Source organism: Cryptotermes secundus, unplaced genomic scaffold, assembly GCF_002891405.2.
Source record: "Cryptotermes secundus unplaced genomic scaffold, Csec_1.0 scaffold2458, whole genome shotgun sequence".
NCBI classification, from domain to species: Eukaryota; Metazoa; Arthropoda; class Insecta; order Blattodea; family Kalotermitidae; genus Cryptotermes; species Cryptotermes secundus.
Window position 1 is genome coordinate 531,780 of NW_019736442.1, and position 19,658 is coordinate 551,437.

At 44.8% G+C, this 19,658-nt stretch overlaps 1 protein-coding gene across 1 annotated transcript in view; it reads right to left on the minus strand.

The window, feature by feature from the left end:
- LOC111869988 (two pore potassium channel protein sup-9) overlaps nt 1–19,658 on the minus strand; it is an 85,977-nt gene that overhangs the window by 57,987 nt on the left and 8,332 nt on the right. Inside the window, exon 2 of the mRNA XM_023861896.2 lies at nt 878–1,033. Within this exon, the coding sequence (XP_023717664.1) occupies nt 878–1,033 (156 nt within the window). The remainder of the gene's footprint in view (nt 1–877; nt 1,034–19,658) is intronic.

Here is a 19,658-nt window from a genome sequence, read left to right on the forward strand (position 1 = left end):
TAAGGCCTAGCGCACACATGCAATTCTTAGTTGGCCGACAGCTGTGCACGATCGTGGAGGCCCAATGACTGTCGAGGGGCGTGCGCTCACACACAATTTCGAGTTGTCCACAGCTACGCCAATGAGCAGTCGGTCAGTCGCAGCTTGGATGTGTACGGTACGGCAGTAGTGTGTGCATTATTGTTAAGATTAAGGGAAAAGGGAAGCGGGAATATTGGGCTCGCCCTATTTATAGCGAACGTCTGTTAAAAGGAAAATTTTGCACATTGTAGTACCATGAACTGAGAATACCCATCAAAGTTTTTCAATTATTGCAGAATGAGTGTTGATAGTTTTGATGAATTGTTGCTTCTGCTGAAACCTCATATCTTCTACAAGAATACAAGATGGAGATTTGAGTTTAATATTTCTAGAATTATCATTGTAAACACAAAAAAAAAGTAAAAAGGCAAAGTACAGCTATCCCTGTAAGAGGCCGTGGAGGCCCATAAGGTTGTGAGATGTTGAGGTTCCCACATTTTCCAGACAATCGGCTTATAGATGGCGGTAAGGTTGTCAGCCTTACGCGCCGGCCGCCCTTTACACGCCAAGAACATTCCAAGAATATTCCTGGTACTCATTTCTGTCAGAGGCTGAGTCGACCACAGGACCACAGTGCGGCCGGAAGGATTGGGTAAATTGAAAAAATCCAACGACCTCATCGGGATTCCATCCCGCGACCTTCCGGCTTGTAGCACAGTGACTCAACCAACTACGCTACCACGTGCATGTGTACGCTAGGCCTAAAGCCACATAACTATATATTACGCAAATCGGGCCGAAGTTCCCCGATGAAGTTCTGCGCGGACTGGCATTACCTGCATGAGGAGCAACTTACCGATGGTGGTGAGCACAGTGGTCGCGTAGTAGAACGCCCCGGCGAATTTCCACTGTTTGCCCGCCTTATGAGGCTCCGTCTTGAGCACCACGGCCTCCATCACGCGGAAGTCGTCTTCCGATATGTTGTATTTCTTGATTACCATTTTTTCGAGCTCTGCAATGACAGAACACGTTGCTTACAACGTCTGCAGGTACACGTGGCAATTAAAAGACAAGCATTATTTTCTGTCTTTACTAGGGAGTATCCCTTTAGAGTCAGTTACTTTACGAGACTATAGTGTGACATGACCCATGAACGCCGGAAGTGTCAGAGAAGCATCGCAGGGAAGTCCACTGCTAGACAACGGCTCATTAAAACACGTATCCACGGCAACGGATAAGCTTGTAGAAACCAGAGCGTTGCTACGGAATTAACAGTTTCCACAGCAACGGATAAATACAGAATAACAGGGGAACTGTTAGGGGTGATGATCTCTATTCGGTTCGCCAAGAAGTTATAAAACGGGGATACTATCGCGTGGAGGCGGGGTCGAATACCTCCACCGTGACCCTGCGAGTCGTAGGAGGCGATGGAAAGGGAAATCTCAAATCTGAGACAGTAAAATAATGTCGCCAGTACCAAGGGACTGGAACCCGAGAAAGACTGCGCTGGCAAGAGCCAGCAACATATACAAAAGGCAGACCCATCCTCTCGACAGAGAAGCCGCCCCACAGAAACAAAACCGTAACTGCCAAACAATAATAAATATCTGGTCATGAGCCCCAACTGGGGCTCGACACCAAGACTTACTGACCGACTGTCAGTCGCAATGTGACTTGGACTTGGACTTGGAGGCGATAGCCTTGCGAGTCGTAAGTGGCGACGAAAAGGGAAGTATCGAATCTGACCCAGTGAAATATGGTAGCGAGTCCCACGGGACTCGGACCCGAGAATGACTGCGCTGGTGAGGCCCAGCAGCAACTGCAAACGACAGATGCATCCTCCAGTTAGGGAGGGCGCCCCATATAAAAAAAAACACGCAACTGTCTAACAGTAATAAAACTCTGGTTGTTAAGCAACAGATGGGTTCTTTATTCCAAGACAGACTGGCCGACTGACCGTCGGTCGTAACTTAAGACTCGACTCAGGTTCGTCCTTAGTTCATTCGTGAGTGGTCATTCGGCCGGCATTCGTCATTGGTAAGAGAGCTCAGAGTTCAGCAGATGAGTGGGGTTGTGTTCAGCTGTGGAGGGTTCACCAGAGAACAATGGAAGCTGATGAGGCGAACGATTTGTAAATCAAAACCAAGTCAGTCATAGTAAAAGAGAAAATACTCGTAGTCCAGTAAGAAATGGAGCGAGTCTTAGGCAGTCATTGATTGCGAGCTGTTATAATTGATTGTAATTGTAAAGCATATGGCAATAAATCCAATTATCCAATCCAGAACCTGTTATTATCAATCACGGAACCCCGGACACTTGACAATGTAGAAGTTCAGTACGTACCTCACTGGAAACACATTACGCCTCCGTTACGAAGCCCAACCGGTCAATGCTGTTTAGGGAAACAGTCGTTTATTCTGAGACTCACACGAAACGCACACACACACACACTCGATGGGCAGAATGTAGAGTTTTAGTATGTTAAAGCAGGTGGTACGCATAGTGACCACTTTAAGGGTTAAATGTTTTGTACGGTGTTGGAACTTGGTCAAGGGATGAAAGCAGACTAAGTATGTTTGAGAGCAGGGTTCTAAGGAGAATGTTTGGGTCGAAAGAGGAGAAAGTAACAGGAGGGGAGGGTTGAGAAAACGGAATGAGGAAATTCAGTTCTTACTACATGGCAAATATTGTTATGGTGGCGGGATCACGAAGCTTGTAGCATGCATGAGACACATGAAATGTTGCATAAAGAATATGCGTCGAAACATGTCAGGAGGACTGGAGATGGAGACGGAGTGTGGAGATCAGCGAGGGCGCTGTAACTGCATGGATGCAGTATACATAAACACAAGTAATCATATGATAAAACCCCCACTACTTTAACTAACTCCATGGAGCTGAGCCCTTTTCGAGAAACCGCTAGTTTCGCAGCTACTCAAATTACTTTCCAGCAATTTATGGAACTTGGTCTGTTACTGTGTTCACAAGAACCCTCCACTGGTCCCTGCTTTGAGCCAGATGAATCCAGCCCATACCACCCATCCTGTCTCTCTACTATCTATTTTAATATTATCCATCCACCTACGTCTTAGCCCTCATAGTGGTCTCTCTCCTTCTGGCTATCCCACCAATATCCTACATATATTCTTCTCCTCCCCCATTCGTACCACTTATTTCATTTTAACATCCAACATACAAGCAGCCTACGTTTAATCACGATAAATTTCAAACATAATGTCAACTTTAATAACAAGTTGTGCCCCAGAAGGCCACTTTCCATTTTTAGAAGACTATACATAATGCATAATAGCGAAGGGCTACGGTCTGGACGGCCGGGTTTCGATTCCCAACAGGGGCAAGACTTTTCTTCACACCATCCAGACCGGCTCTGTTACCCGGGGGGTGGGGGCAAAGAGGCAAAGACGTGAAGGTGACTACCCCCCCACCCCCCAACTAGTGCCGAGTTCAAGACTGATGGAGCCATAACTCCACTCGCCATGTCTTCACGGCACAGTGTTTAATTAAGCACAGGGACAACTTTTTACCTTCTGTGAAGAATGTATTGCTTGTATCAAACTCTGAGCTCAGCATTCTTACACTACAGAGACTGACGTCATCTTCAGTAGCACAAGCAGCGAGACGGCAACCTTACTCAAAGTCGCTGCCCAAATCACAGAAACAGCAATACGATGCGAGAGACTCTAGAAACCTAATTAGCTGTTGCCTACAAAAGTGATGAAGCTCGACAGTCAGCTCACAGATGGCAGTGAGGCGAGGTAAAGCTATCCCTGTAACAGGTCGTGGGGCTACGCCACAATATGAGAATTTGATAAAATTTGGTCTGTACCTGTATTGAAATAAAAAATACAGCAAAATTTGCTGTTGCTGTTTACGGACCTCTGCCTAGTAACGCCAATTGCATAGTTGCTTATTTCGCGAGCGTTGCCTAGCAACGGTCTACGTGCCAAAATATGTTCTCTTGAAGAAACAATCCTGGGATTTTTTATTTCGAAAATCAGGGACAGGAATGTCAGAAGTACTTATGTGTCATTCATATATTTCAGCCGAACTGAACATCGTCGGAAAAAATGTAACACATAAGAAACGTCCGTGTTGATTTGTTATCTTGGGAAAAAGGGCTGCATTTTCTATTTAAACAAAGAGGCACAGAGCGCCCAGGAGACTAATACGATACGTTCAAATGTTTCTCATATTATGCAAAGCCTATTTCTTTTTGTAGAAGCTGGAGGTTACTTGACAACGTTTTTGTTTTGTTGATTTCTTTATGTCTGTCGTGAAAAGCGAACTCCCATCACATTTCAAATTAATTTTAAAAACAACTTCAAATTTGTGCCACTTAGAGGTGTTCCATTCTAAGTGGGGCGCCGGACATACGAGCTATTCCTGTAGAAGCTGCTGAGAAGGACCTGACACAAGCTGACGTTCACAGCTGACCATGGCGTGACATATTTACATATGTATTCATTTTCAGCTAACTTTGTTGCATGGATAAAAACTGTACTCGTATATTGCAACTTCATGCATGCGAATGACCAGACATCTAGGCAGGTTTAGTGTGGGACTACAATTTCCTTTATATGACATGTCTCACAAAATTTGTGTCCTGAAGGTAAAGAGGCCGTGGAGGTCCATAGGGTTATGAGGCACCGAGGCTCTCACACTTTCTCTAGACATTCGGCTCACAGATGGCAGTGAGGTTGTCACCCTTACGAGCCGGCCGCCCTTTGCCTCCAGGAAGACTCCTGGTACTCATTTGTCAGAGGCTGAGCCGACCACAGGCCCATAGTGCGGCTGGAAGGATTAGGTAAATTAAAAATCCAATGATATCGGGACGCGAACCCACGGTCTGTTGGTCCACCACACTGAAACTAAGGAGGGGGGGGGTAGCAATACCTCTGACCTTCTGGCTTGCAGCATAGTGGCATAGTGCCTCAACCAACTACGCCACCGTGTGTCCTCAGATTTATGTCATAAGGTCCAGAAAATGGCTTGAGTGAAGGCAAGCACCCGGAGATGTTATCTGTGAGTAACAATCGCGAACAAAATTAGCGTCTGGAACTGCAGCGCAGATTTTTCTGCACGGGTAGGATCGCATGATTTTAATTCATTTTCACCAACTTTAGGTCGCAGGATGATTTAGAATCTGTTTACACTTAGCTCAGTCGGTATAGCGACTGGCTAAGGGCTGGACGGCCGAGAGGTCGGACTTCGTGTCTCGTAATGGGCAAGAATTTCCTCTTGTCCATGACTTACAGACCGGTTCTGTGGTCCACCCAACCTCCTATCCAATGGTTACCGAGGGCTCTTTCCCCAGAGGTAAAGCGGCCGGGGCGTGAAACTGACCACTCACTTCCAATTAGTGCCGAGGTAAAGAAAACGTGAATTTATACAACCACTCGCCCATACGTTTTCAGGGCGTAGTGCTTAATCAGTTAAGCACAACTTTATCTTACCTTATATTTAGGGACGCAAACCACCGACGATGAATATCTTCGATCAAACATAGCAGGTTTCTCACGTCTTCAACTCGGGTTCGATCCCAGGTCATGTGGGACTTGCAGTGGACACAGTGTTACTGGGGTGATTTTCTCCTATAAATTCTGATTACCTTACTAATTCTCACCCCATCAACTGCGCCATATTCATTCATCATCCCACAGTCGGACACTATAGAGCCTCGATACTAACAGCGTCGTTAAATAACCAACTTAAAAACTAAACGTTACTGGGATAAAGAAAGATAACAAGCTATATACCTTAGGCAATAACGTGTTTGTATAAAGCGCTGTGATTCCCATGAAACCACCAGCATAAAAACAAAAGCAACACTTCATTGAAGTGCGCCATCATATGCCTTGTCCAACCGTCTGCTATCGCCATGTCAGATAGATGTTAGTCTTGTATTTGTAAAGCCTTAAATATAGCTACACAGCATGGAGACGCCGCCCGTAACCGGGACGCAATTCCAAGGGTGCGTCTCTCTGTCTTCATGCTCATTCGTACCAAGGCACGCGTGCATAGGTTCCTCCCTCAGGGAACTTTAATTTGCTTAATGGAGACAGAACAACGTAATAAATGGAATGGATCGTATTTGTTTGCTGGGAACAAAGATGGCGCACGCAAGCCGTCAAGAATGACTGATCAGCTCTTTCTGTGTCTGGGTTTGTTTGATGAGGCTGCCAGGATATCGGGCTACATAGCGTCGAATGGTAGGATGACTGCTGAACTGTAAAGGATTTGAAAGGACGCGACCATAGTCTAATGGATGTAGAGTCCGGGCGAATGTCAGGACAGTAACTCCATTAGACCATGGTCGCGTCCTTTCAAATCCTTCACAATTCACTACGAAGAACTTAAGTCAGGAGAGTCCCGGTAGATATGCGAATGGAACACCTCCTGAATGTCACTAGAATTTTACATCTACACCAGTAGGCCCGGGGATCAGCTGTTTCACTGGCACTGAAGCCTTTAAAGGTGAAGCTATCTTTATAACAGGCTGTGTATTCTGGCTTGTAGCACAGTGCCTCAACCAACTACGCTACCGCTTGTCCCCACACGACAATAAGGGCAGCCCTTAATTCCTCGACAGTGACGAATCCATTCTGGAGACGTAACGAAACTGTGAAGATTACCGTCCTCTGGGATATAACCCCGAATAATGTTGTAAAAAGTAATGTGATTTTCGGAGAAGCTTGTTTGTTGCCTCTGTGTTTAGTTAGGTCTCTCTTCACTGCGTTCAGTAATTTGATGAGCAGAGACACTCGCTTACAGCGCCTGTTCAGTGCTCTGAACAACGATTATCTATCTGCTTGCCAATGTCACAGCACTCAGCCTCCACTCAATCTCTACCTTTCGATAATACCACAGCTCACACTGGGAGGGACCGCAGTCAGCAGTAGCTTCGTCACTCATTGTCAGATGTGCAGTCAACATTGAATGTGTCATGACCGGCCTATGCACATGTCTGTAGGGCGGGGCCACACATCTTGCGGGTGAACACTGCGGCGATATGGGTGCCTCGCGGAAGCACGGATTGATTATTACGGACCCGTGAGATGTGATGCCATGTACTTTGGTAGTCATCTATAAAAACTGCATGCCGTAAAACCCCCAGTACGGGGGGGGGGTGCTCGGTTGACAGTCGAGAATTGCATTAAAGTTCGATCGATCTAAGCGAGGCGCAGGTCCTGCTTGTATACCATCCATCAGTCCTTACATGGGAACACGTATCATCCTGCCTGTCTATCCATCCGTCCGCCCATTCACCTGATATCGCCATTTGGTTCGAGTCTCCTGCGGTACCCAAACAATGAAGTTCTGTGTTTGCTTCTCTGCGAAATTTGAGAACATGCGGGTGGCTTGTTCTGGTCAGATGTAACCCTGGTTTCTTCTGGACCCCTGACGAGAGGAACACACTGGTGCCCTTATTTCTGTATTGGGCTTCCTGCAGTTTTAGAAGAGGACATTTAGCAGTTCTGTTTGAGAAGTGGCAGAAATTTGAATTTGTAACTGCTGCTGGACATATAGCTCCTCATTAATCCTCAGAGGGATTCACTCTGTTTCACCTCATGCCAACGCTAGTTGGCCTTTGGCCGTGAACCCAAACAGAGCAGTGGAGTTTCCCTGGCTTGCGGCCCTCATACCCCGCAGTCTTAATTAGTTCAGTGAACAGAATGTTTGCTTACAAATGTTGCGTACTAACCGTGGAGCAGAATTTCGTAATATTGAGAGTGGTATAGAAAATACGAGACTCGTATTCAGAAGCGCCCATTTTTGGGGAGTCGCGCCTCGGACCCGGACAAGAACAGATCCGCGTTGTTTCCGTCTTGAAAATTTTACTCTAAGAGAAATGCCAAGAAATAACATATTCGAATTCAAGGAACAAGTCAAATTGTAACTACTTTCAAATCCTATATTTCAAAAATTAATTGCTCAACATTAAGCTCTTCTTATTGAAGTTGTTTTGTGTTCAGTTGCTGACTGGTGACTAAGCAACGCGTCTGTGTTGAGTTGCGTCGTGCTGCACCCCGACAACACATTCATATATCCGATCCGTTCTCCGCTTTACTCGACGCTTCGGCTCTGATGTGGCTCGGAAACTGGTTACCGGTCACCTCCAACCATCCCGCGTCCTGCGATTCCAAATTACAGTCGGTAACCCACTACCAGCGGCTGTTGGTGCCCTATAAGACAACGCGCTGAATGAGTGGGGAAAGGTGATGCAACCGTGACGTCACCTTCATTTAAAGCAAAAGGTGACAGACGTAAGAAGGACGGCGCACCTTCCGAGGTTCTCAAGCCGGTGATCATGCAAATTGCTGATGTATCTTCTTACATATGGAGCTGCGCAGTCCGGCAGAAGTTTACCGATGTCTCGGAGTACCTGATTCTTGCTGGTTACTTCGTTGGTTTATTTTCTGACACTGAAGATGGAGCCAATATATTCTTCCGAAACGTCCAGCCCGGATTTTGAACCCTGACGAATCATCTGTCTCTTTAGCTTCTTACATACCAGGCTGCCTGTCTGTATATGATAAGACAAGTAATAAATGAGAATTACACTCCTGTGGTGTGTAACGCCATGTGGTTTTGTAGATCAATACTGACATGCCCGGAAGAACCTGTTGCTTTCGCCCTTTATCCCGAACATGGAGACAGCAGAGGCCTCCGACACGTCGGAACCCACTTACCAAAGTGCACGGTCTTACATTCTTGACGACCCTAATGTTCATAGTCAACAGCCGCGAGGAAATCAGATCTCACAAGTTCCGAAATGCATAAACGCGGCAGTAGCTTCCGTTCTGTGGGCGTTGGGCACAGCGAGATGTGGCGAAAGAAAATACGTCAAGTACCAAGTGTGTTTCATTTTTCGCTACAATTCTCCTTTATAACATTCTTCGTTCTCGTAAACATTCTGCGAGTTACCGGAGATGGGCGCGCACAAGCACACGGGGTGTCCGTAAAGTTTCCAGAAATGTCCGCTTTTAACTAAAAATGGGATGTAGCATAGTTGGTTGAGGGGCTATGCTACAACCCAGAAGATCGAGAGTTCAAGTCCCGATGAGGTCATTGAATTTTTTTCAATTGACCTGATCCTTCCAGCCGCACTATGACCCTGGGGTTGACTCAGCCTCTAACAGAAATGAGTACAAGGAATTAATTAAATAATTTTCCGGGGGAGTAAAGCGCGGCCGGCGCGTAAGGCTGACAACCTTACCGCCATGTTTGAGCCGACTGTCTACATCAGGGGTCTCCAAACTTTTCGAACCGCGGGCCACATTAGGTAATTCAGCACTTTCAACGGGCAGGATAAAATGAGAAATTAATAACTCTAGGTATATGAGTTTTATTGAAAGCACAGAATTTCATAAACTATATACGAAGTACGTGAGAATAAATTATCGTATATTAATGAGAACAGAGAGTAGCAGCAAATGCTGATATTTTCATCACAAATTATATTAAAACAATTAATGTGAATGATGGAACTCTTTTTGCATTCTTAAAATCCGATTAAATTGAGATTCAAATTTTGAAACGCTAATCACAAGTAGCGACTTTAAATGTTCATCGGATAAATTTGCCCAGTATTTCGACTTGATGTAGACTTCCTCTGGGAAAAATTTTGTTCACACAGATATGTAGTCTCAAAAATGGAGGCAAATTTCTTTAAATTTGGAAATTGCTCAGAGTTCAGAAGTTTATNGAACAGAGAGTAGCAGCAAATGCTGATATTTTCATCACAAATTATATTAAAACAATTAATGTGAATGATGGAACTCTTTTTGCATTCTTAAAATCTGATTAAATTGAGGTTCAAATTTTGAAACGCTAATCACAAGTAGCGACTTTAAATGTTCATCGGATAAATTTGCCCTGTATTTCGACTTGATGTACTTCATCTGGGAAAAAGTTTGTTCACACAGATATGTCGTCCCAAAAATGGAGATAAATTTACAAGCAAATTTCTTTAAATTTGGAAATTGCTCAGAGTTCAGAAATTTATAAAATTCGATCAAATTTCCTTCCTTGTATTTGTCTTTAATATGATAATTTTCCTGAAGTTCAATAATTTCCATTTGAATTTGACATCTGCAGCATCACAGTCAAACGGATTTTGAAACAATCTAATTTCCTGAGCACTGGAATCCAAATCAGCAAATCGCTTCCGAAATTGTTCTTTCAAATTTAAAATGACTAAATTTGCAAACGAGGAAGGAAATTCTGCTTCACCCTTTTTATGCAACTCTGCACAGTATAGCATATGAACAAAGTTACAATTTTTCACTTGGCTTTCCAGAAGTATCAACTTTGCTCTGAATGCCTTGATAAGTGCAAATAAATCACAGACTTAGTTATTTTCACCCTGCAACTTTAAATTCAAATGGTTCATATGGTTCGCCAGATCAGCAAAAAATGCTAATTTCCAAAGCCACTTGGTATCTGATAAAAGTGGTTCGTGATGGTTTCTCTCGGTAAGAAATATATCACTTTCATTCCTGGGCTGAAAGAAACGCGAAAGAACATTTCCACAGCTAAGCCATCGAACTGCAGTATAATAGGTCAGGTCAATAAGCTTGGAATGACACTTACCAGTACTCAATGGAAAATTAGTTTAATTGGCGCATTTCTGCACACTTCTTTCGCGGGCCGGATATGGCCCGCGGGCCGTAGTTTGGAGACCCTTGGTCTAGATAGTGTGGGACCCTCAACGTCTCACAACTCTATGGGCCTTCACGGCCTGTTACAGGGATAGCTTTACTTTTTTTACTTTACTTTTGTGGGATATATCGAAAGAATGGCGACCTTAATAGGCACATTTTGGATCTCCTGGCTGTGAACATGCGGCAAGATCTCCTCTTAGCGTTGATGCAGTTGGAGTCACTTCATTACGGCTCATAACTGATGACCGAGTGGTGAGTTTCGCCCTTGCTCGAGAGGAAGAACTTTGCCGAGCGGTGTGCAGGCGCAGGGCGCGGCTTGTTGGCAAGTAGGAATACAGCAGAGGAGCTGACGAGAGGGTGGGAAGCTAAACATCTAAAATCCCACCCCCACCCCTTCGGATTTTTGTGGGAAATCAAAATTAAAGGTAAAAGGTAAAATTGTTCCCGTGCTTATAATTAAGCACTACGCCATGACGACGTGTGGGGGAGTGGAGCGCTCTCGCCGTCGCTGCAGTTCGTAGACGCTGGCTTCAACTACGGCATTCCTCTGCCTGGGGTGCCGTCCTTACCTCTTCATGGCTGCGAGCATGTCTGCGAACCAAATTCGCAGAGCCGAAGGGGCGATAGAGGTGTTTTCCGTGACGGGGGGGGGGGGGTCGATCTCAGTCACGACGTCCCTAAGTTAGGGTCTTCGGCTCATCCCTCCGGTTGAGTGCTCGGCCAGTCAAAGTCGCTGTCCCCTGCTGTGAACTCTCCTGATCGGGTTCGACATTACGACTTCTCGGAGTGCGCGACTGGTTATGCCCCAGGCGTAGGCATTAACATTTGACTGCTGAAGACGCGTGGTTCTTGTATAGGTGCCCCAAACAGGGGAAGAGAAGTTTGCGACTCCGTCCGCATTAACTCTCATCAAGCTTGAGTTTTCGCATTAGTCGCCACGAGGCGCCGGTGCGTATAGCGATGCCGTCTGGTGCTGTAGCTCCAACCGCCTTTCTTCCGACGATCCGTCATATGGCTGGCTCCTGCCTTGCTAAGAAGTTGGACGAGGCTGCTATCGCCAGCATGGTTAGCCGTTATTATAATAATATTAATTAGAATGATTAACCTGTTTGCACACTTTGGGAATACACGCTGGTGGGCGACTTCGGCAAGGCCAGAAGTGTTGGTCGTTTTTCTGAGAATTTTGTGAAGTTTCATGACCTCAGCTTTTCTTTTACAGGTTCGTGCGGTCATTAATTCTGGAGTAGGAGTTTTTTGAACCGGAGCTTTCGGAATTATTTATCGAGGGTCCGTCTTGCTTTTGAGCGCTTAAGGTCGAGATTTCCCTGAGAAAGGCAGCTGACTAGGAAATGTAAAAATGTTGAGACCTTGTTTTCGAAATACGCCGATGGAGGATCTCGAGGGAGACGGGCACAGAATCCAGTCTCCAAAACATTGGGTGTTTTCAATAGAAACAGGACGACGAATATGTCCAGAAACACAAGAACTCTATTAATATACTATGGTCACAGATTTTTAAGATTTTATTTGTAATAAACATCATTGAATGGCTTGAAGTCTGCAGGCAAATTTTCTGGCTACCCTCCCTTGTACTAGATTAGAGGAAATTCTGACAGTACTCACGACCATGATCTTTGTACTGCCCCACCAATTGTTCCCTTTGCCTTAGAGCACAGTGTTTGTGTTTAGGCTCCTGCATTGTAGACCAGAAACGTGATATCTGGAGCGGAAAATTTCACCGGAGGAATTCCCTTTGAAGTGACAGTTTGGGTTGCATCAGATTCTACATTAGTACGTGCAAAGCGCTTTCCGATTATAGCGCACGTAGCCCCGTATGCTTGGAAGGACATCTGCGGAGTCAGGCAGGTGGCCTTGCAAACAGACAAATACAGCAACTAACGTATCACCAATAAAGAAAAAGGTGAAACTATCTCTGTAACACGCCGTGGAGGCCCACAGGTTTGTGAGACGTCGAAGCTCCCACATTTTCTAGACAATCAGCTCACAGATGGCAGTGAGGTTGTCAGACTTACGCGCCGGCTGAGGATTAGATCAACAGAAAAATCAAATGACCTCATCGGGGAATCGAACCCGCGAACTACTGACTTGTAGCATAGCGCCTCAACCAACTATGCTGCCGCGTACCCCAAATTAAGCCCTTTGCTCTGAAATCAATATTTTCTTAGTTAAACAATTCCACCTCAATTCTGAAAATCAAAATTCCGCGGTCCCTGTCTAAAGCCACTGCTTCTAACCATCCTAACCCCTTCACTCTCACACTGCCCCTAGCAGAAGGACGAGCAGAAGAAACCTGGAAACTGTCTACCAAAAGTATGCTTTTTCCTTCCCCCGCCACCCTGCGGCCCAGCAATAAATTTTGACTCACTTCTCCCATGGCATTCGACTTTCACCTACTCTTCTGTTCTTTCAGCTGTATTTCTATGTTACTTTCTCCAGAGATGCCCTATAGTCTCGTGCTTCATTACCTACGTTTCGGAAGACTCTACTGCCTTCAACTTCAGGGTCGAAGCGTAAGCAGAAGAAGCAGGCAGACGTGAAATTCTAGACTGACTTTTATCAAATCCACTCAGATATTCCTATTTTCATGGCCTCATTCGGCTCTTCCAGGCAACTTGTTCCATGCGGAGGTCAGATGCAAGGAAATTCGTCAGTTTCAGACAGCCGCAACTTTACGCCCTGGGGGCAGAACCCTTCGTTTGCTTTTATTTCTGTTTTCATCCTGTTGCGTCTATATATTTGTGTCTTTGTATGGTCATACGACACGCTGATTCTATTACACATAATCAGTGACTGAAGTGAACATACTGAATAGCTCAATCATTTCATTATATTGAACACTGCATGTCTCGGTCGTGGTTGACCATCCTCAAGTGCACACATAATATAATCAAAAATATATTACGCTGTACTGTTGAATATGTAATCAAAATGGATCCATTTTGGTCGTTTAGAAAAATCTAATAAAATAATAAACACATTCAGGGCGTTCTTCTATCATCTGTTACTTTAAATTCGTGTAAGTTCTTTGTTATGGACTGGAATCTGGTGAAACTTGTATAAATCCTTCCATATACTTGGGATATCTTTATACAAATACTCGTACTCTCCCCATATTGCTGCCCGCTGTCAATGGTAAAGCATTTGATTCTCTGAGGTTCAAAATCTGAGATGTTACTCATTGATTAACTGTCACTTTTCGTATGCGTATGACTAAAGACGGGATTTGGATTAGTGGCTCGATTTATTGACCATTTACGGATCGTAATTCAAATAAATATAACACTACAGTATTACCACATACTACTATTCTCAGTCTATCACATCCTCCACTAGCAATTTCCTGTTAACGGATTTTAAAAGAGGAACTGTAACAGTCTTACTGAATTAGACACTCCAAATATCACTGTACTATAATATACTTAAAGTCTTCTCTTCACAGCCTCAAGCAAAGAAGTGCCTGCCGCTGTCTCCTCCAGAGTCAGAGTCACTTTACGACTGATGGTTTACCGCCAATCAGTTCGTCTTGGCGACAGGCCCCTTCAGACTCACGGCCATTTTTTTCAACTGAACACTTGCAGTTATAGTCCTTAAATAACATCCTTTCCAACGAGAGGACAGGTCTGTCGTTTACAACTGCTGCTGGCCCTCGCCCGCGCAGTCATTCTCGGGTCCGAGTCCCGTGGAACTCGGACCATATTTTACTGCCTCAGATTTGAGACTTCCTTTTTTGTCGCCTCCTACGACTCGCAGGCTTGCGGTGGAGGTATTCGAAACACACGTGATACTGACCAAACTCGATTCTTACGTCGCGACCTATGGTCAGTCGGCCAGTCTGTTGTGGAATCTGGGGCTAACGATCAGATCCTTATTACTGTCAATTGCGCGTTTGTTAATTTTCGGCGCCCTCTCTCACGAGAGGCAGGTCTGACGCTTACAGTTGCTACTGGCCCTCGCTAGATCAGTCAATTTCGGGTCCGAGTCCCTTGGGACTCGTGACCATATTTAACTGCCTCAGATTCGAGACTTCCCTCTTCGTAGCCTCCTACGATTCGCAGGGCTACGGTGGAGGTATTAGACCCCGCCTCCACATGAGATACTCTCGAATCAAGTCAAAGTAATGACCAAACTTTAAACTTGTTCTCCTTAAAACCCCTCGGCAAGGACTGCGTATAAAACACCGCTCCTCACTGATGTAATTCAATCCTTGCCGTGATAACATGCGAAGCCGTTACTCAGCAACGGCTGCAGTATATTTGCTTATTTCGTAGTCGTTTTCTAGCAGCGGGAATTGTTTACAGAGTCGTTGTTTAGCAACCGGTTACATGTTACATGATACATACCAAATTTCATAATGGTCGGTTCAGGCGTTTAAGTAATATTAAGGTTATTACAGCAATGTCAGGGGCTGCGATGTTGGGATTTCTGATGAGAGGCATTTATGAAGGCCGCATTTGAGATGGTTTCATGCGGCATGGTATGTGTACCGTGTTTCAAGAAGATTGGTGTACGAATTAAACAATATTAAGGTTTCTGTCTTAGCAATTTCAGAGGCTGTAAAGTCGGTATTATTGACGGAAGGCATTTATGAAGTATGCCACTGAGATGGGCGCAATTGTCATGACATACATACCAGTTTCATACAGACGGTTTCAGACATACAAAAGTTGTTAGGGGGGGTACAAACACAGGCACACAAGACAGGCAGCGAGATGCTCTCATGAGCCTACTTCTACTTTTATCAAAATAAGGAAAGTAGGCTAAAATTTGTACTCGTTCATAAACGATTGGCCCTTATTACGTTACGGTGGAAACTAAATCGATTACTGGTGAACAGAACTAGTTGGTCGCTGAGTACCGAGCAACAGTGAAACCCGTCCGACCGTTGAGGCCCCTTTGGATGAAATCGACATTTCGAATTTGGGCGCCCAGTGCGAGTACCGCTATTTCCCTCTATATACAGCCTATGCAGTTTTATGTAGGAAGATGGTCACCATAAATTGGTGAAATTTAATCAAAACAGTTTGGAGTTATTTTACAGAAAATCGGCATTATGTATTCTGAAGTCTATGTGAAGGGACTCCGTATGATATTCACGGGCCACCGACCTGTGAAAGATAAACTCACGAACACTGAATATGAATGAAATCAGCCCAACAGAACAGGTGCTAGCGAGGCGCACATCCGTGCAGACGTAGACAGACAAACAGACAGACTGCGTACCAAGCACCGATTCTGCGCATTCACAGGAGTTAGAAATGTGCAAATCCGTCAAAATTTCTAGGTCGATTCTTCGCCTTCGCCGCAGTTTCTCCTGTATGCCGGGTACATGTGGAAATAAAGGCGATAAGGAATGAGGATTCGAATCGAATAAAAAAATCTACGGCAATATTTGCAGATCACTTTGACACCATGGCCGCCGTGCATATTGGCGAGAGTATACAAATGCGCCGGTCATGGTAGCCGAGCGGTCTAAGGCATGTACTGTCTTCGCACGCTTGGAAACCGGGATCGTGGGTTCGAATCCCACTCAGGACATGGATGTTTAGTTTGTGTGTGTGCGTTTTTCTGTGTTTGTGTAGAGGTAGAGGCCTTGCGACGGGCTGATCACCCGCCCAAGGAGTCCTACCGAATGTGTAAGATCTAGAAAAACCGAAGTGAACGGAGAAGTTCATGGAGGTAGGCCTAGGCCCACTGGGGCTCTAGTGCCAAGGAAAAAAAAATATATATACATATTTACATTTTTGCAATTTAGTAACGTGCCATGCTACACGACCCTAGCACTTGCGTGCAGTTCTTGAAGAAGTTACTGAAGAGAATAAGGAAAGAATTTAAAATATACATGAGGTTATGTGGCGATGAATTTTTATATGTACAGTAAAACTTGGTTATAGCAACATCGGTTTCTGCGACACCTTGTCTATTGCGTCAAATATTCAATGGTACGAACTAATTCCTCATAAAGCAACTGTTTTTATACCTTGCTTAGTACGACATGCACAAATGCATCAACCTCGTATGTAACGTCATTTTCATTCCTGAATTTCTCTGATATGGACATTGAACGTAATTTAGAAAGTGTGTATTGGGCAAGTAACAGGAAACAGATGAAGATAACTGATTACTGTACTCGTATCTAGGTACAGTAAGGCACAACAATTGATGTAATCTACTGTAATTTGGTGAGTAGGCCTACCTTTAATATACAGTATTAGTGCGGTGTGTATTGTCAGTGAAAAGCGCTGTAATATGCCTTTGATATTACACATTTGGGCAATTCCACGTTAATGTTACGTTAGTCTGTACTTAACTACGTATTTCACTAAAAAATGCAACATTTTAACTCGGTTTTTGGTAGATTTTTACGTGACTAACATAAGGCTACTGTGGAAGTGCCCATTTCGGTTACAACGACATTCGTTTATAACGACACTATTTTTAGGTCCCTTTGATGACGTTATAACCAAGTTCTACTGTATTTGATTTAAAAGAGACTAGTTAACAAATGTTTTACTTATGTGAAATCCGAAGGTATTTATGCAGAATTTGTGCGAGAAACACAATAATTCTCACATGTGATGTAGAAGAGCTCCTAAGTAACAGACTGCTCTAACGCCAACGCCTATTCGGAATGTGTTCGCTTCGATTCTCGACCGGCTCTCCTGACTGAGGGCTTACGTGTTTTAATTCATTCTCTCTAGGCAAATGCCGGGGTTGCACCTCGATTGCGCTACTGCCGCTTCCTTCAAAATCATTATCTATTCACCATCATTCGTTCATAATCCTAACTTCTCACGCCGTACAGTCTTGATATATATATAAACTCCTTACAAAGTGCCCGGCAGAGCTGGCGTGAGAAAGTGACAAGTGCCGACAAGAGCTGAGCGTGAACATGAAGCAAAATGGGGGCTTCTTAAGTCGAGGGGGGAGCGACACAACTATAACTTAACTCAATCCAGCTGAGTCCTCTTGAGAGGTTAACAGTTGCTTAGACACTCAAGAACTTGACATCATTTTACACAACCCGAAGGATCATTATGTGCTCATAAAAGCACGCCAATTATCTCTATCCTCAGCCAGATGAATCCAGTCCACACCACCACCACCCTATTTCTCTAAGATCCATTGCAACATTATTTTCCTATCGAAGGCTAGATCTTGCTAGTGTTCTTTTTTCTTCAGGATTTCCTACTAAATATTGTACACACTCCCCTCTCATTCATGCTGCATGTCCTACACATACACTCATCCTTGACTTCATTTTAATATTTGACGAGGACTGCCAACTGTGAAGGTCCTTATTATAGTGTTTGCTCCATCTTCATACTGTTTAATCCCTCTTGGGTCCAAATATTCTGCTTAGCACCCTTTTCTCAAACACTCATATTCTATGGCCCTCCCTTAATATGACAGAGCAAGTTTCACATATATTCAAAAGTACAGGTAAAAATATAGTTCTCTATAGTTGAATATTTACGTTTCTAGATGGCCGATGACAAGACAAGTTACTGTTATTTTGCCATGCACAGTAAGTCTGCAGGAATATGGCTTTCAATTTACTGAGGGTATACTTAAAAAAAATCTAGCTATGTGTGGAAGCAGCAGTTGATAATAGTGTGACATGTAGGCCCACTGTCAAGTAACAGCTGTGTAAACAGACGATAGTACAACAGCCGTTGCTTGGGACCAGCTCTGTGAACGTTATATTCCCCGGAAACAAGAGAACACGCTATAATGAAGAGAGACGTTTTCTGTGCGGTCCATGCCGTGGATATACAAGGTGTGTCCCAAAAGTCATGAAATATATATATATATTTTTTTAATTTATTGATGATATCGGCACAAAGGTTTAATATTCTTCAAAGTACTGTCCATGAACATCTACACAGTTTTTCCACCGACTCTCTCCCATGCCCAGTACGCCCCCTCAAAGGCCTCGACGAGAACCTCATTTAAAGCTCTTGTCACGGCCGCTTGGATAGCCTGAATGCTTTCAAAACGGCGTCCTTTGAGTTCAGTCTTGATCCTCGGGAACAAAAAGAAGTCGGCCGCAGCTAGCTCGGGGCTGTAGGGTGGCTGCGGCAGCGTTGTCACGTGGTGCTTCGCCAGGAACTCACGGACGAGCAGAGACGTGTGGCTGGGCGCATTGTCATGATGCAGCCGCCAGTTAGCGGCGATGTCTTTTCGCACGCGGATGACCCTTTTCCTTATTCTTTCTAGAACATCCACGTAGTAGGGAGCGTTGACGGTCTGTCCTTGGGGTAAAAACTCTTTGTGGACCACACCCTTGGCGTCGAAAAAGACGATGAGCACTGTTTTCACTTTGGATTTGCTCATCTTCGCCTTCTTCGGTTTCAGGGAAGCCGAGGTGTGCCATTCAGCACTCTGGCGCTTCGTTTCTGGGTCGTACTCAAATGTCCACGTTTCATCACCGGTAATAACACAGTCTAAATAATGAGGTTCAATTTCCACACGTTCCTTCAATTCACTCGCGATCAACACTCGATTGGCCTTTTGCTCGTCCGTCAACAATTTGGGGACCAGCTTGGCGCACACCTTTCGCATGTTCAATTCATCCATAACGATGCGATGCACAACGGNTTAAGCAGTTCGTGAGTTTCGGCAGCTTTTTTGTTGAGCTTTGTGCAGAACTTGACCGTCCAACGTTGTTCGAAAGTATCCGCCATCGCGCGCCGTGACGTGGTCACAAAACACAGGTGCACTAAATCAGCGATACTGACGCCTCCGATGCTCGAGCATACTGACCTTGGGCGCGCTGTGAAGCTAAAGGCCTCCCCCACCTAACCCAACCGGTTCCAGCGCGCTCCGACCAGTAGGAGCGCGGGAAAGAAATATATTTCATGACTTTTGGGACACACCTTGTATAACGAGGACTAGAGTCAGTTGAGAGCTGCTGGGGGGGGGGGTGTAGTC